The sequence below is a fragment of the Marmota monax genome, unplaced genomic scaffold (genome assembly GCF_021218885.2).
Source record: "Marmota monax isolate L192 unplaced genomic scaffold, Marmota_monax_Labrador192_F-V1.1 WCK01_AAM20220418_F8-fsc00010, whole genome shotgun sequence".
Classification (NCBI taxonomy): domain Eukaryota; kingdom Metazoa; phylum Chordata; class Mammalia; order Rodentia; family Sciuridae; genus Marmota; species Marmota monax.
Window position 1 is genome coordinate 16,414,355 of NW_026692321.1, and position 25,394 is coordinate 16,439,748.

Genomic DNA, 25,394 nt, shown 5'->3' on the forward strand with positions numbered 1-25,394 from the left:
TCTCCTGGCAGCCACAGCAGGCTGGGCCTCAGTGGGCCTGTGTGCAGTGTGCGTGTGGGAGCGCGTGTGGCACCTACGTGCACGTGTGTGCATCTTGAAGGAACGCGTGCGTCATTTGGGGGAGGGCCGTAGAGCATGGGTGGAGTGGGGGTGTTGTTCTCAGAAGGCAGCAGCTGGAGAAAGAGCTGCAGGCTGGCCAGGCCAAGGTGGAGGTGGGGGAAGCTGCCGTCTCTGCTGCTGCTTAAGTGTGATCTCAACTAGATCCACAGACTAGCTCCCCGGGAGCGATAGAAAGGGGTCGTGATGCAGGTGCCGAACTCACTTACTCAGGGGTGTTTATAGACGAGTATGTAGGGACAGTAGCCCCCAGAGTGATACCAAGGGCCCCAAGCTCTGCAAAGGGGCCCTTGGTATTCCAGGTGAGCTGCGTGTGCTGGGTTCTAACAGCGACGGCCTGTGCTGGCCGTCTCTGGGGCATTCATGGACCAGAGCACGTAGGTCTTCAACCTCCTGCCCACCCCTACTCCCTTAGCTGAGCTCAGGGGCTCTCTAGGGGCAGGGAGGCTTCCGTGTACTGGAAGGACCAGGTACAGAGCAGAATAAGACAGGAACAGGCTTCCCGAGCCAACAAAACGAAGGCCTTTGGTGCATGTCTTTGTCAGAGATTTCAGTCAGTGCCTGGGCCACCACACTCTGAGTTCCACGTCAATATCCACCGTCACTTGTACTCTTGCATCTTAAATGTGGTAATTTAAGCAAAAGGAAGATGCCCTGAGACATTGACCCTGGACATCCGGGTCAGCAAACCCACCACTGTATGGATACTTGATCTGCAATTCAGCCCAGCCACCACCAGAGGGTGCAATGACCTAGTTTTTGGCCCCATGGAGGACCATCCTGTTTCTGAATGGGGATCCAACCTGCTTTCCACCTCTTAGTCCTTTCTTGATAACCCACTGCCTATGGGAGATTCACTGGTGGCAGCAACCCAGAGAAACTAATATGGAGGAAAGATTTAGCCCTCGGCACAATGGCCTTCTTGACAATGCTCCTTAGTTTATCCATGTTCTTGGGTCCCCCAAAAAACAACTGCCCCTTGCTGAGCCCCCTGACTTTTGCCAGGTGCTGTGCAAAGCCCTGGAAGGAAGAGATTTCCGCTCTTCACTGAAACCCATCTTTCAAAGGAGAAAATACTGTGCCTGTTTTATAGAAAAAGGAGAGAAGCAGGGGCTCAGAGAGGTAAAATGACTTGTGCAAGGTCACAAGGCCAGTTAGTGGTAGAATGAGCCTCAGAGCCAAAACTTTTGCTCAGAGCACTATACAGGGTGAGGCACCTCTGGGAGACCAGTGGTTGTCATGAGGTTACGAGCTGTAGGGGCATCCAGGTTGCCTGGGTTTTCACCAAAACTTCTTGGATTCTGTTCATGCCCTTGAACATCTACTCGGAACATCTTCCTGAGAAGCCACATGATCTGGGCTCAGCCTCACAGCACGAGGCAGGGCGTGGAACCCTCTCCACTTACTGTGATGTTTAGGAGCAAGCAAAGGAAACTTCTCTTGTCTGCATATTTAAGCGCTTTTATTAAGTGGAACAAGCTATTTCTGAACACGAGAGTGGCCAACAGCCTTAGAGGAAATTAAAATGAACCATGACAATGGAAAATTGCACAGGGGCACGGCGGATTCTCCGGAGATAAATACAACAAGCCTTTCAACAGCATTCGAGAAAGACTAGAGATCATGGAGATTATGTTGTGAGGGGGGAAAAAAAGCAAACCATCCGCAAATTAGAGTTCAGGCTGGTGGGAGAGCTGATCAGTATGCTAGTCAGGTCTATGGGTGTCTGTCTCCACTAAACACACCCCCAGGGTCTGGTGGACAAGAAGGAGCCGGAGAAACCTCAAGCAGATAGATCAATTCAGGCAGCGTTTCGGAACACCCACAGCGTACAACCCCGAAACTCCACAGGTTGAAGTCCTCATCCCCTAATGTGATGGTATTTGGAGATGGGGTCTTTAGGAGATAGTGAGGTTTAGATCATAAGGGTGGGGTTCTCGTAATGGCATTAGTGCCCCCTCTAAGAAGTCTCTGTCTCTTTTTGCTGTGTGAACACACGGCCAGAAGGCAACCAGCCACCTGCAAGCCAGGAGGAGGGGTCTCACCAGACCCGGCCCTGCTGACCCTTGATCTCAGGTGCCCCAGCCTCTAGAAGTGTGAGAAGCATGTTTCTGTTGCTTAAGCCACCCGGTATGTTATTTTGCTAGGGGAGCATAAGCTGACTAAGACATGGGGGAGCAGAAATAAACACCCAGGCCTTGGCCTCAAAGAACTCGCAGACCCTGCGGGGTTGTAAACCGGCCCATCTGAAGGTTCAATCGATGTCAGTTATTAAGATTATGATTGGAATTCCTCCATAGCCTGTGCACTCCCTGAGGCCGGAGAGTACTCCTGACTGTATCTCCAGCACAGGAAAGCTTCTCCATGTGCCCGGGGTGAGGGGTGAGTGGGTGGGTGGGTGGATGGATGGAGAGATGATTCAACTGAAGGTGATGAGCCCCACAGAGAGGATGAAGCTTTGGTGGCCAGGCGGCACTGCCCTTGCAAGTGAGGAGATGGACGCCTGCTAAGGGGGGGATGTCAGTGGATCCCTCTCCTGGACCCTGGAATCCACAGCAAGCAGCCTCAGACAGGAAGCCCACGTGCTTCCTCTCTCAGCGGTCTCCAGGGTTCAGCCAGGTCTCACCACAGGAGTCAGCAGAGAGGCTTCCTCTTGCAGAGCAGAACCAGAGCCTTGCAGTGACCTAGACACTACAGTGGCACGGTGTGCCTACTCCCTCCTGCTCTTCCTCAGTGTCACTCCCAAGGAATCCAAGTCCATCTGTCTATCCAACAGGGCCTGCTTCTCCTGCCCTACCCATTGCCTTTCAAGATTTTTACATAGTCCCTCTTGCCCCTGGGCCTCCTGCAAGTGTGGATAGACGCTCTCTGCCTAGCGCGCTTCCCAAAGCCCAAAGAGATAGGCTGGTGCTGAATGATGCCATTTCTTAAAAAAAAAAAAAATCATTTAACCACCTCAACTCTGACCCAAGGATCCACAGCTGAGCTGGACCAGCCAGAGGAAGCCGTTCTCCCTCAGCACCTGCCTGGCCACACATTGCTCTCTTTATGGAGAGACTAGGAAATCAGAAAGCAGAGTGAGTGTCCAGGAGCCAGGAAATGTCAACTGAGCCCTTCCTTGCATGCCTCTGGAATATTCCATGGCAAGGCTGGTCAGTGCACCCAATTACAAGCCCCACACTGCAACGGAACCTAGACTTGGGCCCTGAGACTCACACTGGGACCCTGACTTGCTTCGGGGAGTCTTTAAGTCCCTGCAATAAAACTGTCTCCGCTCCCTCGCTCCTTCGCTCCTTCGGCTATGCCGGCTATGCCGCTCTGTCTGAGGAGCTGCCTCACAAGGACATTTGTGCTGCATTGTTTGTCTCTTTGTCCTGCCTGCCCCTCGGTGTGACTCTGCCACAGTCCCCTCTCTTGTGAGGCCTCTAATGAGGTCGCTGAGGATGTCTGTGTCAGGATTGAGCTGCTGGGCGTTGGAGTTGCTTTCAGCTGACTTCCTGCTCGTGGAGCCAGTGCTGTGCGAGTCACACACAGAGGGCTGAGAGCTGAGGACCGGTCCCTCTCCCCGGCGAGTCTTTGTTTGTAATAAAAAAATAATAATAATTACGTTCTGTGGAGGCCCACAACTAGAAAAGGGGGACTTCAGGAGGTTTGATAGTCATGTGGACTCAAGCTTGGAGTTCCTTCTCCTAGGCACCAGGGCGGCTTAGTTGATCCCGGCTTGGCACCTGGCAGGGGACCGAGGAATCCCTGCGGGGGACAGGAGGCCAGGTCAGCCCTCCCACCCTCACCAAGCCATTCCAGAGGGCTGCCTCCCTGAGGTGCTTGGGCGCCGTCTCCAGGAAGGCCCCAGAAACCCGGTTCAGAATTAATACTGGGTCCAGGCCTCTGAGAGCCAGGCCCCGTCAGTGGGTGGCTCGTCAGGGAATTAGCCCAGCTGCCCGGACAGGGCTTTTCCTCAGCAGATTGACTGCGGATTTCAAATGTGAACATGACAAAGGATCCCGGAAGCGGGTGCTGTCTAATGTGTGACTGAGAGTCGGAAGCTGACCCTGGGGAGGGCGAGGGGTGTTCTCAGAGTCACTGCCTGCAGGGCCAGCATTGGGGAAATGTCCCATCAAAGGCAGGAACAGGAGCTGCCCTGGCCGCGCCTACCTACACGCCCACTTTGGGGACAAGAATGAAGACCGTAGCCAGGATAGAGAGGAGCTAGCTGTGTGTCACCATTGCTGAGTTGAACAGGAACAGGCAGGTGGCGGGCCTCTGAGCAGGACAGGCAGGTTGCGAGGGGCACCGTGAGGGCTGATTGAAGGGGGATGAAAGGCGCGGCCCAGCTCCCCAGCAGCTGCCCGGCACTCTCCCCCTCATCCCGTGTGTCCGTCTGGCCACTCCCTCCCACATCACAGGCGGCTCCTGAGGGCCAGGCCGGCCCTGCACCTTCCACAGAATGAAAGGAAAACGTATCAGAGGGGAACTGAAGCCCAGGAAAGGGCCTCTTTCTTTTCAAAGACTTTCGTTTGTGATGGGCTTTTTTTTTATAGGTGATCTTATTTCAAAGCCCCTTTGAAAAATTTGTGGGTTTTGTAATGGATGAAAAGTTACTTGGAAATAGGACTAAGAAGTTTTCGGTTGAAAGTTGTTAGAGGAAAGTTGAAAGCGTGGAGTTGTAAGGTTCTGCCGGATTTATCATTTCTTTTGTCCACAGGGCCCCTCCACTGGGAGAGTGCTTATAGGAAGGGACCGGGGGCCTGGACAGGGCACGTGCCAGAGAGCGGTGCAAAAGCGAGCCTCATCCGTGGCTGGTGCACGTCTGCAGCGAAGGCCATCTGTGCTCAACTTTGAGCATAAATGTCTCCAAGGAATAGACTTTGATGTTGGACAAGGCAAAAGCAAATATACTTCCAGAATACTATAGAAAGCCGGGTTCTACCAAAGAAGTGGCTACCGCACTGGTGTTTCGTATCAGGAAAATAATTATGAAAGAAGATAGGGCCCCCGCAGGCCTGAGAGAGGGAGGGGGCCCAGTGGGAGCCCGGAGTCCTGTCCATGTTTGGCAGGAGGAACCAGCCGGGAGAACAAGGAAGGAGCCCGGACATTTGGGTGAAGAACCAGGAAAAGCTTGGAGAAACCAGAAACAGGAGGAAGGAGGAAGCTCAGAGCGAGTGGGCGGGAGAGGTACCTGGGGACGGCCTGAGACAGAGCTTGGTCATCTAAAGAGGGTGGGCCCACTGAAACGCAGGGTAAGGAAGAAGTGGGCAGAGGCAAATGCCCAGGCTCCCAGTCTCAGGGAGGGGTGGCCACGGAGGAAGGGGTAGAGGCTGATAGATTCTGGAACGGCAGGTGAAGGAGTCAAAGACTTTTCTCGGCCCCCATGGTGGGAAATCAAAAGAAGCTCATAAGAGAAAGAAAGAGAGGAATCAAATGCTTAAGAAAGAGAGAGAGGATAAAAAGAGTGGGCCCTGCAGTGTGCCACCAGCCCAGGAGAGGGTAGGGTGTCAGATTGTGCACCTCTGGCTTGAGACTGAGGGACTGGCCCCATCAGAGAGAGCCCAGATCAGGGGAGCTCATCGGTGGTGGCTCAGAGTTTGGGGTCTGAGGGAGCAAGATGACAGAGGACCAGAGCCGGCTCCCGGCTCCAGTGTGCCATCCGGGTCAGCACAGGTACCCAGTTGGGCTGGACACAGTAAAGGAAAGGAAGCAGTATCCAGTGTCTCTATGGGCACCCATGGGAGGGTTCTAAGTGTTGACCCAACAGAGTGGTGTGGACACTGCCTTGATGTTAAGCCCACTTATGAGACGGTCAGCCACAGAAGGAGCAGGCTGAGGAGGTGTAGCTTGGGCATTTCTGAGGGTCTTAGTAGTGCTATGGTTTGGACATGGTTTGTCCCCCAAAAGTCACATGCTGGAAGCTGAGTCCCAGTGTGGGTTAGTGAGATCGGGAACTCTGAAGAGGGGGACCCAGTGGAAGGCTTTTAAGTCATGGGACTCCTCTTCTTGAGTGGAGTAATGCTATCTCAAGGGATTAGGTCAGGAAGGAGTAGATTCGTTCCCTGGAGAGCAGGCTGTCACAGAGCGAGCTGACCCCTCCCCAGTCCCTGGATTCCTGTCTTGCCATGTGATATCTTCCACATACACCCCTGCCATTATGATGCCGTCACCATCAGGCCTTCACAAGAGCTGAGCAGATTGCAGGCACCATGCTCCTGAACTAGAGAACTGCGAGCTAAATCAACGTCTTTTTTTTTTTTTAAATGTATCCAGGCCCAGATATTTTATTATAGCAACACAAAAGAGAACTAAAACCGAAGAGACATGGGTCAGAGTCCCAAGTCTGGCAGACCCTAATATCACTGAACCTCTCTGGGCCTTCTTACTCTCATCTGTCAAATGAAAGGATGAACACAGAATTCCTTGTGGAAGGAAATCCATTCATGCCCACTCCTGACATGTGGCAGACAGTAGATAAATTTGAGCTTTAAGATGATGGCTGTCTAGGTAGCCCCGTTACATCTATCCTGGCACCCACTTATAGCTGGGGTCCTCATGGTGTTCTAGGCACAGGAAATGGTTGGAGGTTTCACCTTAAAGTATTTACAGATTCCCTAAGGGCTGTCCACAATGCCTGGGGTCCCAGGGTAGGGTTAGAGCTGGGAGGAACCCTGGAGAGTTCTGTATCCCACCCTAGCCAAGGCTGTCCCTGAGGGTCTTTCCCTCCTTACCCAGCCCCTCCCTTAGCCCCATTATATCCTTTACCCCCACCCAGGCTCCCAGCAGGATCATTTACCCTCCAGAGACATCATCATATTCCCTAATATGATTGGAATCTGAATATATATTTAAAATGACAAGATTGAAATTAAAATTTAAATAAAGAATTACTTTCCTATAAGTTGCTCTGAAAGCAGTAATTTAGCAGCAAATTGATAGAGAAAGGTAAGCACTGGTCCTTTAAACCATCATGCCGTTTCCGGCATGCGAGCCAGAAGTGTCTCAATTTAACACATCATTGGTCAGTGTTATTAGAAATTTCACCAGGCTCTGGAGCACATTATGGAGGGGCTCCGAAGGGGAGGCCAAGGGTGCCAGCCTGGGGCCAGGGTCCCGAGAGGGCAGCCTGGTTAATGAGGACAGGAGGGGCTCCTGAGATTCTCCCTCTGCACCTAGTGGGGTTTAACTGCAATTCTCTTCTTGTTTGCAGTTCAGTTTCCATCGTGAAACAGGAATGGCGAGACCCTAAAAGGTCATTTGCTCTTACCGGAGACCATAGATTTGGAACATTGTTGTCTGTCAATACATCCTTCTGACCCCTCCAAACCTAGGTGCAGAACAAGAATCCTTTTCTCCCCAAGGCGCTGGCTCCCATGAGCCACGTAAGCAAGACTCCAAAATCTGCCCCAGTCACGACCTGATGAGCAGCTACAACCTCTAGGGACCCCAGACTTGAACTTGGCTTAAAGACTGTCATTGCTCTACAGATTAAGGCCATGGGCTCCCTGCTTCAGCATCACTATAGGCTTATTAAAGAAGCACATTTGAGGTCCCCTGTCCCGTTCCAGCTGAATCGGAACCTCTAGGAGTAGGGTCCAGACACCTGCATTCCTGACACGTCCCCCAGATGCACTTTTGTGCACTCACATTGGATGTGCCTGCGGTGGTGGTGGTGGCCGGATGCTCTACCTGCGTGCTCCTGAAATCAGTGCACTCAGTGACCAGCTGCCACCTCCAGAAAGTCCAGCAGTCAGGTATAAACCCATGGCCCCATCAAAATGTCCCAGACGCCAAAAGATCTCCCAGGCCAGAGTTCCACTATGGGAATGCCATTCCTTTAATATAAGAATTGCCTTGGGGTGGGGTTGTGGCTCAGCAGTAGAGCGCTCGCCTAGCACATATGAGGCCCTGAGCTCAATTCTCAGCACCACATAAAAATAAATAAATAAAATAAAGGTATTGTGTCCAACTACAACTAAAAATAAAATATAAAAAAAAAATAAGACAAGAATTGCCTTTCCAGGCTTCACTTTTGTGTGTGAGCACCCCTGGAAGGCCCCACACTCCACCTGAATATGACTGCATTTACCAAAATCTGGCCTCCACCATTCCCCACAGGTGGACCTGGGTACCAGGAGGACCCTAAGTTCTTTGCAGGGGAAGAGACGCTAAAATAAAGGGAAATGTCCACCCTTTGCAGGGGAGGGCCTGCCCACTATGCAAGGCTGGCACTGGCAACCGCTGTGATGTGATTCCCAGGGGCAGCCCAAGGCCTGGAAGGTAGAGGAGCCTGAGCCCTATTCCCTTCTGCCAGGTACAAGCACCTGTTCTTGGTTTCTCGGAAGAGCTGTGGGAATGGTCACCCTCCAGAGTAAGAAGAAAAAGTAAATGACAGCACTCGCCATTCATGCTGGGCTGAGGACAGCAGAGCCTCCCCATCCACGTGCTCCTGATTCTGTGGGCCTCTGCCACCAACCTCTGCAGGGCATAGATTCAGAGATTGCTTGACTTCCAGGCTGCTCTCTCACCCAAGTGTGTTTGAGTGGCAGGTCACATGCCTGTGCCTCAGCTGCAAGGAAAGCTACAGAGCAAGTTTTCTGATGGAGGGTGTTTAAAATGTGCCGGGCAATCAGAAAATGAGGCAAAGATTCGCAGCAGGGCCCAGGCCAGATCAGCGTCCCTTATCCCTAGGAGGCTGCTGAATCCAGAGATCCGGAGCAGGAGTGTCGGGTGGGCTGGCCAAAGCTAGGATTGCCCAAGCTCAGTGAATATTGCCGGGAGTCTTGAGACTAAAATGAGGCTGTGGAGCGAGGTCAGGGTGCAGTGAGCTCCGTTCCCCGCTGGTGCTGTCTCTGCTGCAGCCTCAGCTTCCCGGCCTTTCCTCCAAGGCCACTTCACTCCCACCACCCCCTCTGGAGGATGTGCTTACTAGCATTTACGCAATTACAGTCCCTCCAGTACTTACGCTACTCTCACAGAACACAGAGGGACGCAGACAGAACGGCAGAGTGTCTGCCTAGAGCCACACACCAATGACTTCTTGATCTTTTGCTATTTTACAATATACACAATAGACTGCATATGCTACTGTCCCCCTCGCCCACTTTTTTTCTTTTTTTTTTCCTTCTCTGTGACTTTAAACAATAATATTTTCAAATATCTCACAAATTTGTGCATGGAAGCTCAGAGAACTTGTGGTGCTGGTGGTGTTGATGACAGTCACTTGGTAGTGATCACTAATAATTAGTCTGGTCTCCAGGGTCCAAGAGACCAATGCAGAAGCTCTTAAAAGGACAGGCCAGAAGGCTGGGGATGTGGCTCAGGGGTAGAGTACTTGCCTAACAAGTATAAATACCCCAGGTTCAATTCCCAGCACACACCAAAAATGTGTGTGTGTGTGTGTGTGTGTGTGACATAGTGGCACATCTGCCTGTCAAGATAGTCACAGGCCTGAATACCCACATTTTTATTTGATTGCTCGGAAGCTCAGTACTATGCTAACGGCTAAGAGCCCCTTGGCCTGCATGTCTGCAATTTTCTTCTGCATAGCTGTAACTCTTCGTTTTCCCTGGTCTCGTCTTCTTTTGCATTTCATCATGATTTTATTGTACCTATTCTTGTCTGTGGTCCCAGTCCCTCTGTTATCCAGGTGGGAGTGAGACAGCATGTGGGTCTGTTTCCTGCCATCTCTTTCAGTGTGGTCCTCGTGCATCCTGGTGTAGGAGTCTGATTGTGCTTGCTGTGAATCCCTCCAGGGCAGGACTTTATGACTATCACTGATCCCAAGTGTCTGACAGTGCTTCTGGCCCAGAATAAGAATGGAAATAAACTGAGGCAAGGGCAGAGAGGACTCTGGGAGCCCTGATGGGGAGGGGGCTCACAGCTGTGAGGGATGAAGCTAGCAGGGTGACTGTCATGCTCAGTGGCACTCAGCAGGGGCAGCCTCTGCCTACTCTGACACTCACACAGTGTCAGGGCCTCAAAGCCTGCAGGTCCAGTCTGGAAGGCAGGTTGATGGCTGGTAGAGGATCATGAGCACAGGCACCATTGTCCACCCATGTGACCCCAGAAGTGGAGCCCGGAGCTGGACCCTGTCAGATGTATGTAGGCTGGAAATATACAAGTGACTACAGGACCCTTTGGTGCTGACCTCAGCCCCAGGCTGTCTGCCTTTCTGAATCTTGCTTAGCTTTCATGGCCCAACACCAGCCCATCTCTTCTGGAGGCTTCTCTCTGACCTCCAGGCTCTGTTAATTCACACTTCTCTGATTTCTTGGGAAAACAGTAGAAGATGCTGTGCTTTGTCCCCCTCCCCCTCCTCCGCCTTTCAGCATCTCACACCTTTCCCATACCAGGCGCACAGGAGGGGGCCATAGGTTATGGGCATCAGTCAGTGGATTTGGTCAGCTAGGCCTCCAAGCAGCTTCCAGAAACATCCCGGGAAGTAGTGTTAGGGGTCCCAGCACATAGGCCCCACAGTCTGGAAACTTCACGTCCCTAAGGAAGGGAGTCATACTATGTTATGTCTCTGCTCCATGACCTGCGCACTTCCCTCCTCCCAAAGTGAGGAGCATTCACCAAGCAGCAGTGCTGAGCACTGAGATGATCATGGGCACATGGAGTGGAGGGTGAATCAGCAAGGCCTGGAGGGGCCCCAGGAGTCTACATCCCTGTCATCTTTCCAACCTCCCTGATCACCTCGATGCCACTATCCTGTATAGCACTGTGTGCAAACTAGGGAAAAGTGCTCCCTCTGGGTCGACAAATTAGCAAGAGCCCTGTGGGCTGTTGCACACTTGTGGGTGCAGAGTGGGAGCACGTGCCTCCCCGGCCAGAGGTCAGCCCCCACAACCCCCTCTGCCAGCATCTTTGCATGTGGTCCATGTGTAACTGGTTCCCTCAAACTAGTAAAATGCCACCCGTATGTCCTGTGAGACTGCTGCAGGTGGGTGGTCCCCTGCCCCCAAGACCAGCAGATAGCTTCAGCCTGTGCCACCGCCTCACAGGGAGCTTCAGCCTTAAAGGACCTGGGTCTTTAGTGTTCATCAGCCGCTGAAAGAAGCAGGATGCTGTCAGCCACCGTGAAAATGTGACCTTTGAAAATTTACAAGAGCTTGGGTTTAAAAAGCTGCTGCGTTAATGATGCATCCCATTAGCATCTCATTAAAGAGAAGCCGAGAGAACTATTCAGGCCTGATGATGGGCAGATAGGGCCACTCTGTGGGACTGGGCAGGGGGAGGGTCTGCCTCTGCTCTGCCAAGCGCCACCAAGTCACAGGAGCAGAAGCCATGCCAGGGATGCGAGGGAAAGGTACAGGGTCTGAGTGGCTTCCCAGGAAGCGAGGTGAGGCCTGCTCAGCCCTACCTTCTTCCCCCTGCCCAGGGCTACCTTGTCCTGGTTGAGTTTTGTGGCTTTTGTGTGGGGGAGCCCTCCTTTGGGGAGGTCTGGCACTCGGGCTGGGGTGGAGCCTGGATCACTTGTCGGGATTCTGAACCATTGGAGAGAACAGGTAACAGGACTTGAGTTCAGAGCTGGAGCCACGGACCCATTCTTCATCCCAGAAACCTCCAGAATCTGAGGTCTGGTTGGGTTTACTTTGGGCTTGGAGCCCTTGGCAGGAAGAGGGGCCCTGCCTTGGACAACATGCACCAGTCCATGTATTGCCCACCCGGAAGCCAGGCTCCTCATAGGACATACCCCTGTGCCCAGGCCTTTTCTGGAAGAAGTGGAAGGAATGTTCATTTCATTATTTTAATAAAATTAAATCCCCAAACTGCAAGTTGCTTGCAGTTTCAGATGTTGCTAGCGCAGTGTGGAATGTGAGTAGTCTTATTTATCTTTCCTAAAAGAAAAAAGACTGTTTTTCTTCTCACTGCAGAACTGCTTTCTTGTACATAAGAAATCGCTTGTAGAATGAAGGAACTCTGGATTGTTCAGAGGGGAGTCAGGGGAGAAGAGGGGCTGTGGGGATGGGAAGGATGGCAGAATGAGACAGAGATTATCACCCTATAAACATGTATGATACACTACGGGTGTGACTCTGCACCATGCACAGCCAGAGGAATGAGAAGTTGTGCTCCATTTGTGTATAATGTGCCAAAATTCATTCTACCGCCACCTATAACTAATTAGAACAAAAAATATATATATATATATATATATATATATATATATATATGAGAATAGAAGGGGATCAGGGGGAGGGAGGGGAGGAAAAGGGGAGGTACTGGGGAATGAAATTGATCAAATTATACTGTTTTATTGTATGCACGTATGGATAGATTATAACAAATTTTAAAAAGAGAGAAAAAATAAATATACATATATACACACATATACATTTAAAGAAAGAAACCGCTCATAGTATTCATGAAAGACACGGCCATGCAGGCCCCTTGAAGCCCCTGAGATCTCCTCCCAGCCACTCTAGGCCCACCTCTGCCCCCAAGAGTTCCTGGCCTCTGTCCAAGGTGTCACATGTTCCTACCATTTGTGCACCGTAGTTCTCTGCTCCACTGGTGCAGCCGCTTGAGGGCAGAGCTGAGTCTCGGTCACCTAGGTCCCCACTGCCCTGGCCAGTGCATGACACAGAACCAGAGTCCAGTGCCGAAGGAACAGACCAAGACACAAAATGAGCAAGTGAGCATACTGGCAGGAGTGTTTTGGAACCACAGGCTTGATTGATGTGTGTCGACGGAAAAGTGCTCAATTTTTCCAGTTCAGAAACTCCCCTGATTTTAAGGCAAACATGGGAGCGCGAAATTTAAGAGGGCAAAACCTGGTGACCCAAACTCGAGAAGACCCCAGCCTCCTCTCTTGGTAGCAATGGCCATTCCTGGGTGAGTTTCCAGCACCCCCACTCCCACCCCAAGTTGCCATGCGAACCTGGCAGGGCAGAAATGGTGGCCGAGGGAGGATTCTAAAAACCTGAGCTGCCTCTTGCCTGGGAGGCCTAAGCAAAGACAGGCTGCAGCACCCCCTTCTGGTAGGCGGGGGTTCTGTATTGTCAGCGAAGGGGAAAGGAGGCTGGGGTCTCAGCATTCAAACTGGACCCAAAATAGGGCCCCAGGGTAGGGGGGGCTTCTTCCCCTTCCCATGCCTCTGATTGCAGGAGAAGCAATCTTTGTGCTTCTGAATCCCCAGGACCTCGGAGCCTGGAAATACAGGCTGCAGAGGGAGTAAGCTGGCTTCTCTTGTCAGGGAACACATTGGAAGCTATCTGGAGAATGCTGGGAAAGCCACACTGTTGTTGCTCCTGCTAGAGAGCATGGCTAAATCCCCAGTCCCATCTGACACCCTGGCCCCCAGCTCCCACAGACAGAAACGGGGCAGAGGCCCCTGATGAGGACGCTTGTCCAAGGAATTGTTCTTTCCTCAGGAGAATCTCTTCTCCTTTGTTTCTTGCTCTGTTCACAGAAGCGGAGAATCTGAAATGCAGGCCAGAGATAAAGTGCAGCTTAATGCAATCAGCTCAGCACAGCCTCAGGTCCTACCAGGATGTGGCTCCTGCTCCTCCCAGCAGGCCCTAATGCAGTCACCGTGTGCCATCTGCATTATTCAGCAAAGCCCTAAGAAGTGTGGCCGGCCTCCTGGCTCATAGCCCCTGACCTGGGACACAAGAATCACTCAGTCAGGGGCCCAGAAGGGAGCTGAACCTCCTACCATACATCACTGGGCCTAGTGCCATCAGAAGCCACCACAGGAACTGTAGCCCTCACCTACAGATGTCCCTTGGGGCTTCTTTGCTGTCTGGGACTGTCTCTGGTTGGCAGCCACTTCTGCCCATCATCCCCCTTCATGCTCCACCCCATGACTGGGTGGGCTCTGGTTACCCTCCTGGGAGCCACAGTTGTTCTTCCCAAAGCCACCTCCACAGAGACCCACGGCTCCTCACATTCAAGTACACCATCCTGGCCTCTCCAGCATGTTTTTAGCATTTTTTTTTTTTTTTGGTTTATAAATAATGGCCATAGTAGAAAACTTGGTAAATACAGCACAGCCCAGAGACAGAACAGAAGTTACCTATTATCCCTACTCAAGGACAACAAGCCTGCTGACATTTTGGTCATTCCCCTCCTACACATGTTGTTTGACATGGAGACATTCACATAGGAAGGTCATGTGCGTGTCATTTTGTTGCCTGCTTTTCTCATTAAACATTGCAGTATGAACATTTTGTCACCTCATTAAGAATGATTCTTAGTGACTACGAGATTCTTGGTGACTAAGTCATATCCCATTGTGAGGCTCTCACTCAGGGAGGCCAGTGCTACCCTAATTTTGGAATCCATTCCAAGGCTCATTTTCACTTTAAACTATGGCTTTCCATAATAGAGAAGCCAGGGGTCCCACTGTCTGGGGAGGGTCTCAACTGTGCCCCAACAGGCCTCAGCTCCCACCCTCCTCATCCTCCTGGGTGGGATTTGCACCTCAGTGGCTGGTGTCGGGACAGGAAGGGAATGTATAGTGACCTCACTTTCCACCTGATGGTGGCACTTTGCAGAGTGAGCAGTTGGCCATCGCATTATGAATTCTGAGTAAGTGGACACCTGTCAAAAGGTGAGCACTTGCTGGCTCTAGGGCTGGGCTGGGTACACAGTAGGTGCTCAGCACAGGCCCTGGTAAGTCAATAACAGTTGTGTTGTGGTGGTTTCTAGATGACCGAGGCCTGGGGTTTCCATGGCCCAGAACACGCTCAGCTGTGGTAGCGCAGGTGGAGCAGGTGGCTGCTGTGGGGTTGCGGAGGCCCTGGCCTGGGGCTTCTGGAGCAGTGGTCTCAGCTGCTGCGATTCTACCAAGATAACTGCCATTCCCTGTGGGGCTGGAAAGCAGGACCAGGGCTCTGCCTCTGGCCCCAAGTTCAGTCGACAGCGGGGGGTATGTTCAGGAGAACAGGTCCCAGGCCAGCAACCCAAGCCAGACTGTGCTCACCCTCCTAATCTGTTTCCGCAGGCTCCTGGCATCTCCAAAGCGGACAATCAGTCCCAGGGACTCGCGACCAGCATCCGGTGGGGGCAGACACCCATCAATCAGTCCACACCCTGGGACACTGACGAGCCGCCCTCCAAACAGATGAGGGAGAGCGACAATCCAGGTGTGTACTTTGTCAGCAAGCAGGGACACCTGCCTGCTGGGTGCCCGCCTCTCCCCAGTGGGTCCTGCAAGCTCAGGGGGTGGGGTCCCTGGTGGTGTTCTCTCTGCTCTTGGTGTTCTTCTGCTCCTTTCTCTGCTACTCAAGAAAGTATGTGGGAGAGCAAGGGTGTGAGAAACACTACAGAGGTGACTTTGATCAGCTCCAGTTATTTTGATTAGTCATTCCCAAACCTTAGTACTCTGATTCCTCACGCGGCACCTTCCAGGGAGGTCTTGGCATGTCCATGGTAAGTGGAACTGGGATTGCTCAGCCCCCAGGGACTGGGAGCTCCCCACCTCCTACTGCATCCCAGTCCTCCTTTGGACAGCTGTGACCAGAACAGATGCCCTCCATTTCACCTCCCACTGCCCCAGAGCTCCCCGTCAGGAGTCATAGAACATCATCCCTCTGTGCAACAGCCCCACAGATCTCTGAAGACCCCTTTCATCCCCACTCCAAGTCTTCTGCAGAGTAAACACACCAAACCCTCTAGCCACGCCCCAGAGCCCGTGGATTCCAGTCCCTTTACCTCTGGGCAATTGCTCCTCTCTGCATCCTCCTTGAACACAAAGAACACAATGAGGACCGCCCACAGGGGCACCTCCTTCCTTCCGTGTCCCCTCCACTCTAGTCATTGCAGCCTTGGATTGCATCTGCTCAACCCACAAGCCACATCACATGCCGTGTCAGCAGCAAAACCCCAAGACTGTCCTGAGGCCACTGCTGTTCACCTCCTCACAATCAGCTTAGGCAGCTGGGTTTGGGGACCCAAGGGCAGGCCCTGTCAATCTCTCCCCATGCAGCTCCTTGGGTCTGTAGGACCCCTGCTTTCCTGGCTGCCCTGTTCCCAGACCTCATGATATTGTATCCTCTGTAGACCCAGTCATGGTGGATTTCAAGCCATCATTTAAGTCATAAAAAGTGCTGATCAGGACTTGCTGCATGGGACCAGAGACCTAAAGGGAGGAGCATTCACCCTTCATCAATGAATCCTGCAGGGACTCCCTCCCTGTCTTCACCACAGAGCTGCCTGGGCCTCACCAGCTGGGCTCTGAAGTTCTAAGGCACTTTTCCAGGCAGAAGTGAGCTTCGGCTGACATGCCTGGGCCTTGAGACACCCAGGCTGACTCACTGTGATGCCACCTCCTCTGCTTCAGCTTGGGGACAGTCCCCCTTAGCGATCCATTCTTTAGAATCTTGCCAGCACGACTTCGCCAATGTTTTTTGGCTTCCAGTTTTTCCCAACCTCTCTCATTATCAAAATCATAAATATTTCCTGCATATTTATGATGTGCCTGGCTCTGTGTGCCGTCTCAATGCTTGCAGCAATCCTAGGATGTTGTATTATCGTGCCTGCTGCCGATGAGCAAAGTGACTCAGGAATGGCTTGTCCCCAGGTCACCTAGCTAGGAAAGGGCGGAGCCAGGGCTAGCCCCTGCTCTGAGTCCCCCAGCCTCACCATGCACCATCACACTGACAGCACCCTCTGGTGTTTGAGAGTCTCCCCACCATCTGGGCGCCTGCCCGGCCTTGCCGTCCTGTTTCTAGGATGGAGTTCCCAGTCCTGCTTTCGACCCTCCAGGACCCCTCCTCTCCTGCCTCAGTCTGCACTGCCATGCCAGAGGAATCAGGGAAACCAAGAGAGCGACTGGGCGACCGAGACCCAGACCTGCTCTCATTCTGTCAGAGGCAACCAGACTGGCCTTCCCTGTCCCTGTGTCCAACAGTTTCACTTGCAAGCCCCAGGGTCACCTCATATCAGCCCTGCTCTGCCTGAGCTGGGCACAGCTGACCTTCCTTTTGTATCACATCTCAAAAGGTGTGTCTGGACCCTTGTGTTCAGCCAGAATTTCCCGAAGAGACAGAGTGGGCTCCTCTTGTTTCCCCAGGGGCCGGCTGTGCCTAGCAGCCTTTCCACATACCCCACCCAGGGACCCTCCTGAGAGCACCTTGCCCTGCTCCAAGCTCTGGTGTCCTCCCCTCAAGGCCCAGCACACACTGTCCCCACCATGTAGCTTTCTCCCCACCTCCCTCCCCCAGGGGTTCTCCAGAAATGGGGGAAGAAGCACCAACATTTATAGAACATTTACCACGTGCCAGACACTCAGCTGGTTTTATTTTTTTAATACATTCAGTCCTTCCCGTAGCTCTAGAAGGTAGGCGTTGCCAGTTTGATTTAACCGAGAAGGACGAAGCTCAGAGAATAAAAGCAACCTGCTGGGTGGGTTGGCTGGTCAGTGGTAGAGCCAGGATTGGAACTCGGGTCTCTTTGAAGGCCTCTGCTTTCTTCCTCTCTGCTCGGTCGCTTGCTGTTCACCTCTCCCAAGCAGATCTTCTTCCTTCTCTGAGCCCCACAGCCATTAGTGCATATCCCCGTTTTAGTTAGCGCTTTTGTTGCTGTGACCAAAAGACTTGACCAGAACAACACAGAGGAAGAAAAATTTACTTTGGCTCACAGTTTCCAAGGGTCAGTCCATGGTCAGTTGAGTCCGTGGCTCTGGGCCCAAGATGAGGCAGAACATCATGAGGGAAGGATGTGGCCAAGGCAAGCAGCTCAGGACATGAACCAGGAAGCAGAGAGATCTCTTCACCAGGGGCAAAATATAAATCCCAAAGGCACATGCCCAGTGACCCACCTCCTCCAGCCACACCCTACCTGCCTACGGTTACCACCCAGTTAATCCCTATCAGTGGATTAATCCACTGATGATGTTAAAGCTGTCTAATCATCTCACCTCTGAACCTTCTTGCATTGTCTCATACTTGAGCTTTTGGGGAGCACCTCCTATCCAAACCATGACCCCCCTGAAAGCACAGGGCCTGGACCGTAATCACAGATTCTTAGCTTGTGAGTTTCTGGACCCAGGTATCTCATCCACTGCTGTGGCCCCAGCCCCCAGCTCAGGGCCTGAGGCAGTCGGTGTTTGTTGAGTGAATGTGTCACCAGCAGATAACGTTTCTTTTATCTCCCTTGCAGGCACGGGGCCATGGGTGACCACGGTGGCCGCCGGGAGCCAGCCTGCCCTGATCGCACACTCCTATGGAGTGGCCCAGCCTCCCACCTTCAGCCCAGCTGTGAACGTCCAGGCCCCCGTCATCGGGGTGACCCCCTCACTGCCTCCCCACGTGGGGCCCCAGCTCCCGCTGATGGCGGGCCACTACTCGCTCCCACAGCCACCCTCCCAGCCGCTGAGCAGCGTGGTGGTGAACATGCCTGCCCAGGCCCTCTATGCCAGCCCTCAGCCCCTGGCAGTGCCTACACTGCCTGGTGTGGGGCAGGTGGCCCGTCCAGGACCCTCCGCTGTGGGCAACGGCCATATGGCAGGGCCGCTGCTGCCTCCGCCGCCGGCCCAGCCGTCCGCTACTCTCCCCAACAGTGCCCCTGCCACCAACGGGCCCCCCACAACTGACTCGGCCCACGGGTTGCAGATGCTGCGGACCATTGGCGTGGGGAAATATGAGTTCACCGACCCGGGGCACCCCAAAGGTAAGTCCTGCTGCCCACATACCTCCCTGTGTGCCTGTGTCTGTAGCTCCCTGCCTGGTCACCCCAACATAGCCAGGACAGGAGCGTTGTGGCAGCTTCTTCACTGGCCTCCCCCAAGCTGGAGGCCGCAGTGGGGCCTCCCCCTGCCCAGGAGGGCCAGGCCTCAGACAGAGGAGGCCAGATGAAGGGCAAGTGTGGAGGGCAGGAAGGACGGGGGGCATTGCATGGGCAAATGAGGAAAACAGGAGGAGGAAGGAAGGGAGAACCTGCAGAGTCCAGAGCCCTGGGCCACTCTCCCCTCTGACCCCAGGGCCAGGCCAAGATGCAGGAATCATGAGCAGGAATCATGGCTCCTCTTGAGGCCCATGGAACAGACATTCAGAACACAGACTCTCTGTGACCCTCCAGGGCACGCTCCCTCCACACAGTCCCCGGATGACAGCACCCAAGACATTTAGACAGGCCAGGCGCCACCCCAGACCACCCAAGCCACTTGAATTTGGGGGTTCAAGGACCTGTGGGTGGCTCTGTGAGAACCCGGGAAAGAGCAGCTCCTGTTGGCCTTCAGTGAATCCTCTTCCCACAAGCCCAGGGGAGTTTCCCCCTAGGGAGCTCGGAGGTAGATCCTTGGGAAGGGAACACACCAGCATCACGGTCCTCAGTGCAAGCCCCAGCCGCAGGGTCAGAGCACCCGGCATCAGAAGTAGGCCTCGCTCTTGCTGCCTGTGGAGGGTTCCATCCAGGCTGAATGTGTGGGAGGACGGGAGGACCAGGGGCCAGAGGGATGCTTTCAGGGTTCATCGGCCCTGGATTTGTACCCCAGAGAGGCCAGGTCCTCGCTCTTGCTCGAGGCAGAGGGGAAGCTGTCAGCCCTCAGCCAGGTACACACACTCTGGGGGCAGGAGGAGGCAGGAGAGTGCACAGTGGGCCGCCTGCCCAACTGGGGCAACCATGCTGCCTGAGAAAAGGCCACGTGGTCCTGGACGTGGTCCTGTCCCTGTCTGGACACAGCATCTCTGCCTCCTATTAGAGAGCACATCTCGGGGGCCCTGCCTCTCAGCAGAGCAACCGATCCAGTTAGCCACTGTCCTTCACCCGCTCTCCCAGAGAAGAGCCATTTTCAGGTATTGTCAGGTGTCCCCACCGCAAAGCCACGTCTAGATCTCTGTTGGGTTTCACTCCCAAGCTGATTGAACCTTGACTGCCTTTGTTTCGGAAACCAGCACTAGTTTTAAATGACAAAATTATGGAAAATTACATCTAAATTCTGGTAAACTTGCTTTGTTTAAGATCTTAAAAAAAAAAAACAACACTAAATCAATTTTTTGTTTGAATTGTTTTGGTTAAAATCCCTCTCCCTTTAAAAAGAATCCCCTCTCCCCACCCCCACCAAAAAAATAAAAGCAGCTCTCAGTTCCTAAGCCACCAAGTCTGACACACTGAGTCACGGGAGTCCTGGCTGTCCCCAAGGCTGTGCCCAAGTCACCGGGTGGCTCTCCCCACACTGCATGGGAGGCCTCCCAAGGTTGGCAAAGGATCTTGCTGGCTCGCTATGTTCCAGGCACGCACTTAGGAATGGAGTTGTTCTGTGTAATTGGTAACTGGCCCAGATGGCAATAGAGTCCCCCATTGGGGCTCAGCCCTGAGCTGCCATCTGCCTCACCAAAGCTGCTGGGCACAGGTTTATCTGAACGTCCCCGTCTGGCCATGTGAGATGGGGAAGACACCAGCGGTGGGGACAGGGCTGGGCTGGGCTGCTGGTGCTAGGGCCCACTGGGTCAGCAAACCCTTGCAGAGGTGCTCAGTGGCAACTGTGCAGGGCCTGAGAGTGTGGCCTGTCCCCTGCGGTCCCAAGCGTTACAAACAGCAGAGAAGAAGAAAGAGGGGCAGAGTGAGTCTGAGTGAGGGTGGGAAGGAAGGGGGCCCAGAAAGTGGCCATGGCCCCACCTTCTGGTCACAATCCTCCAGCTCCGGCCAGTGAGAATGAGTGACCCATCCATGGCACTGATTTTCATAGGTTGCCAATAAGCCGGCTGCTTAGCCCTCCAGGGCCGACAGATCCCCTCACTCTGCAGGAGGAAGGACCAGGAAGCCCGCGCACTGGACAACCTCAAAACTCGAGCCTCAGTGGGCTTCTTTTTTTTTAAGTAATTTCTCCTTTCATTTCTAATCTTAAAAGCCTTTATTGCTGAAGCTATAATTTGTCTGTCAGATCTAATGTCAAACAACTCCATATTTTTTAAAATAAGAAGCCCAAATTTTGAAACCAAATCTTTGAAACTTGCCATGGGAGAGTCAGAATCCTGACAGGACCACGTGGGTTTGGATTTGGGTCACTTTTAATTTTGCCCCTAGGGATTTTACATCTCTGAAACCCAATTGATTTCACACTCCTAAATGACAGACAGCTGGCTCCAGGCGGGAACAGGAGGCGCTGCGTGATGGCATCAACACAAGTTAGAATTCCACTTTAAAAAAAAAAAAAAGAATTCTCCCTTTCTCCGGTTCTTCATTTGAAACCTTGCCCAGCATTATAATAAGATCCACCGTAGAACGCCTCTCGATCTAGCTCATTACAGCCCTGCGATTTCTGCCTACCATTGTTTGACGTGACAACCTGGCCTCTCACGGGGTTGAGTAATTATGGAGAGATCCCCCTCCATGAAGAACAGGTCCTGCCAGCCAGAGGGATGGGCCACTGGTATTTTTAGACTTCATTAGTGCCTTGATTTAAAATTTCACATTTTGTTTCTTGTAATTATCTTTCAATCGACTGAGCGAAAATTTCAGTCAGGGCTCTATTAGTCTGCTTTCCCAAAAAGGGCGTTGGGACTTTAATTTAAAACTTAACCAATTGAAAAATAAAGGTGGTGTGCAAATGCTTTTTGATTTGCAATAGGTCAGGCGATTGTCTCTCATCTGTGACTGGAGAAGTTGGCTTGCGCGCCGTTCACTTTAATGAGTGTTATTTAAATGCATTGAGCACATATAGATTTTCTTAAGAAACTTACAAGATAAATCTTTCTCTAAGAACAATTTGGGGGTGGGAGCAAGCTGTGGGACTTTTTTTTTTAGATGATATATTGAAAGCTAATTAAAAATAGATTTCATGTGTGCAAAGTGATAAGGGAGGAAAACAGAATTAGTTTGGTTTGAATCTATTATGAAATACCTGAGATGTCGGTCTAGTTGGATTCAGACCCCAGAGCTAATCCTTGGTGAGAGATGGGGACACACTCAGGCCTCCCAGTGGAACCTGAGATCTGATGTCACTGCTCCTGGGGACCCGCGAACCCAAAAGAGTCCCTGGGAACTCACAGCAAGGGTGGAAGCCAGGCGTGTGGTGATTTCTGACCCTTGCCTTCTTCCATGAAGGATTGTTGGTGGCTTAGAGGGAGCTGGAGACCTCTGAAAGCCCAGACCCTGGGCCCAGAGGTGAGGGCAGAAAGGCTGGTGTGCTTTACCTGCATGTCTGGGGAGAGGGGCTGGGCTGCACCTGTTCTCATTTGCTTCGGCACCAAAAAACTGAGTCCAAGTTGACCCAAGTGGGAGACATGTCTCTTCTGACTAAAGATTTTGCAGGCCTGGGGCCTGAAGATAAGGGCCGTGAAGATCCATTTTCAGGACTTCGCCTCCCTGCCCAGGGGCTGGGGAGCCGTAAGTCCTTCTTGTGGTTGCAGTTTCTGCTTTCCTGTTCCTGTCCCTGGACCTCCGCCCCACAGAGCTCTGTCCATCCCCAGTCCTGCTTGCATGGCGCTGCCCCTGATTCCACAAGTGGCCAAGACAGGACCTTGTTTAAAAAAAAAAAAATACTTTTGAGGCATAAGGAATAGTTGGATGAATGGGGAAGTCCTGACCTCTATGAGCTTCCCTTTCCTCATCTTTAAAATGGGGGTGACAAACCACCCTCCTCGGGCCTCTGGAGGATTAAACAAAATTGTGGACCCGGCCATGCAAAGCACTGAGCTTGCTCATGCCAAAAAATAGCTGCCACCGCTGCTGCTGACACTGGCCCCGGGTCTGGAAGGTCAGCAAAGAGGGCAGCTGATGTGGAGTGGGGAAGGCAGGGCCCTCCCCAGTGCAGCGTTCCCAGGCTGGCAGCCCCGACGAAGCCACTGAACAGGAGAGAGGTGTGTCACCTCTCCGGCAGGTGAATTCTGGACTGCTCTTCCCAGGCATGGAGGCCAACACAGACCTCGTCTCTCCTTGCCCATCCTCTGACCTGTCCAGAGCACACAGCTTTGGGAAGAAGCTGACTGCACCATCAAGCTGTTTGCCCCCACATGTGAGGCCACACTGAAATCGCCCTCCCACAGACCTGTCTTTCTGTGCCTGTGTCCTAGAAGTGCCATCATGAATCTATCCAGGATTCAGAATCAAAGTCGCTGAACAGCCTTTAACTGGTCCACGGTGTATCCCTTCAGCCCAGGCTCCAAGGTGCAGCCAGAGTGGTCTTTTATGAATGCAGACTTGGTCCTACCATGTCCCCATAGAACGTCTCCATCAGTCCCCACCGCTTTGTTCCCCAGTGCCCACCCTTGCAGTGGAGCTGCGGCACCCAGCTCCCACCTGCCTCCCACCTCATCGTCTGCTGTTCTATGCACAGGCTGCCCAGTAGCCGCACCAAGCCATGGGTTCTCTCCATCTTTACCCATGTTCTGTGCCTTGAATAGTGGCACCCCTCAGACGGCTTGCCCATTGCTCTGCCCTCCCCGATTATACTGTGAAGCCCCGGATGGTTCAGGCAAGGACTTCATACAATTCCCACTTCACCCCAATGCCAACCCAGCGCCAGGCTAGGTGCACAGGAAGGGTGTGTTGGGTGAGGCTGCAAAGCACTGGGCTAGGAATTGGTGGTGCGGCACCCCAGAGGCCCAGGCATTCAGGTTTGCCAAGTGCAGTCCCCGTGCCCGTCCACCTCCCTAGGAACAGAAGTCCACCAGAGCACATCGGATCTGGAATTCTGCCTCTGTTTCCTCACCTATAAAAGGGAGATAATGATTAGAATCTGATTTTTACCGTCATGAGGATCGAGTTATTTTGTATAAACCTCTTAGAATAGTTCTTAGAGTGAGATGATCACTATAAAGTTGTTCACTGTTAGTTCTACCACCAGTATGAAGGTCATCCTTCAGTGCCCGTGGTCTTTTAGGGGCCCAGGTTAATGTGACAAATCATAGACCAATTTGCCTTCCAGAGTCTTAGGAGAGTACCTTATGATATTTAAAGAACCTAGTTCCCAGGGGTCCACTCTGAACAGAAGAAAATCCCCCTCTCCAATTGTAATGTCCTCCACTATCACCATAACAACTGAAAGGAACCAGCCTGCTGCCCGAGCCATCCTCATAATTCCACAGCTGTACATCCACCCTGTGAGCTTCAACTTGATATTAGAGCACAAGGACACACAACAGGTGGGTCTTCCTCCATGGCAGCATCAACATATAAGGTGATTGGAATTCTCTGATTTCTACAGACCAACCTACCAAGGCAGGGTGAGCTGGTCAGGAGCATGTAGCTGGCAGCATAGAAGGTGGTCAGGAGCCCAGAGTCGGCAACTGTCTCCTTGGATAGAACTCAAGTTCCGCTGCCCACTAACCCAACAAACTCGTGCCAGAAATTTGGTGTCTCTAAGTTTCCACTTCTATAACATAGGGCCATTCCACGGACCTGCTGTGAGTAATAGATAATTTACGTCGTCTTAACACAGTGCCTGGCACACAGTAGGCTCACTGTAATGTTACCTGTCATTATTGCTACGGCTACTGTAAATCCTAAAGAATGCTAGGGAATAAAGATGGTCCAGAGAGCACAGGGCTCAGGATCTCCCCGGGAGCCCAGCCCACCATCGCCCTAACTCTCCCTCCCAGCCCCACACCAGCCGGTGCACCCTCCCAGGGGTAGGCATGTCCGAGCCTGGGCACTGCAAATGCCCATGGAGTGTCTCCTCCTCACCTGCCCAGCCCTGCTCAGGAGCCCTCCCCGCTTCCATCGCTCTGTCCTCAGGGTTTTGTTCCTCATTAATTGGAGAGTTGTCCAGGGCTTAACGGTTAGGTTAACAGATCATTTAACTGTGAGCAAACCAGGAAAGCAGCAAGATGCGGTGCAGGCAGCCAGACCACCCAGAGACAGGTCCTCCTAGGGGCAGGAGGCAACCCCAGCCACCCTACTCGGTGGCGCCCAGGCCGAGCGACGCGCCTGGGCCTCTTCTCACAGTGCTGCAGGCGCACACAGCTCGCAGCCTCGAACTGCTGCTGAGCATCCTTGAGGTTACAGATCCTGCTCTGGCCCCCCTGTCTAGTTTTCTTTTCTTTCTTTTGGTACCACAGATTGAACCCAGGGACATTCAACCACTGAGCCACATCCCCACCCCTTTTTTATGTTTTTATTTTGAGACAGGGTCCACTAAGTTGCTTAGGCCTCATTAAGTTACTAAGGCTGGCTTTGAACTTGTGATCCTCCTGTCTCAGCCTCCAGAGCCACTGGGATGACAGGCATGTGCCAATGCACTTGGCTATGAAAGGGATCTTCAAACAGGAGCAAGGGGAGGACATGTCCAGGTATTAACCCATGGTAGGACCTGCTACCCTGGTCCCAAGCTCTGCCATCTCTAACCAGAAATGACAGTCTAGGTTCATGGTCATTGGCACTCAGAGGCCACAAAAGAG

The 25,394-nt window shown here is 52.7% G+C and overlaps 1 protein-coding gene across 1 annotated transcript in view; it reads left to right on the plus strand.

Annotated features, from left to right (window-relative positions):
* The window catches only part of Klhl29 (kelch like family member 29), a 282,372-nt gene that overhangs the window by 205,528 nt on the left and 51,450 nt on the right, over positions 1 to 25,394 (plus strand). Inside the window, exons 4-5 of the mRNA XM_046441335.2 lie at positions 15,059 to 15,200; positions 18,217 to 18,726. Coding sequence (XP_046297291.1) covers positions 15,059 to 15,200; positions 18,217 to 18,726 — 652 coding nt within the window. The remainder of the gene's footprint in view (positions 1 to 15,058; positions 15,201 to 18,216; positions 18,727 to 25,394) is intronic.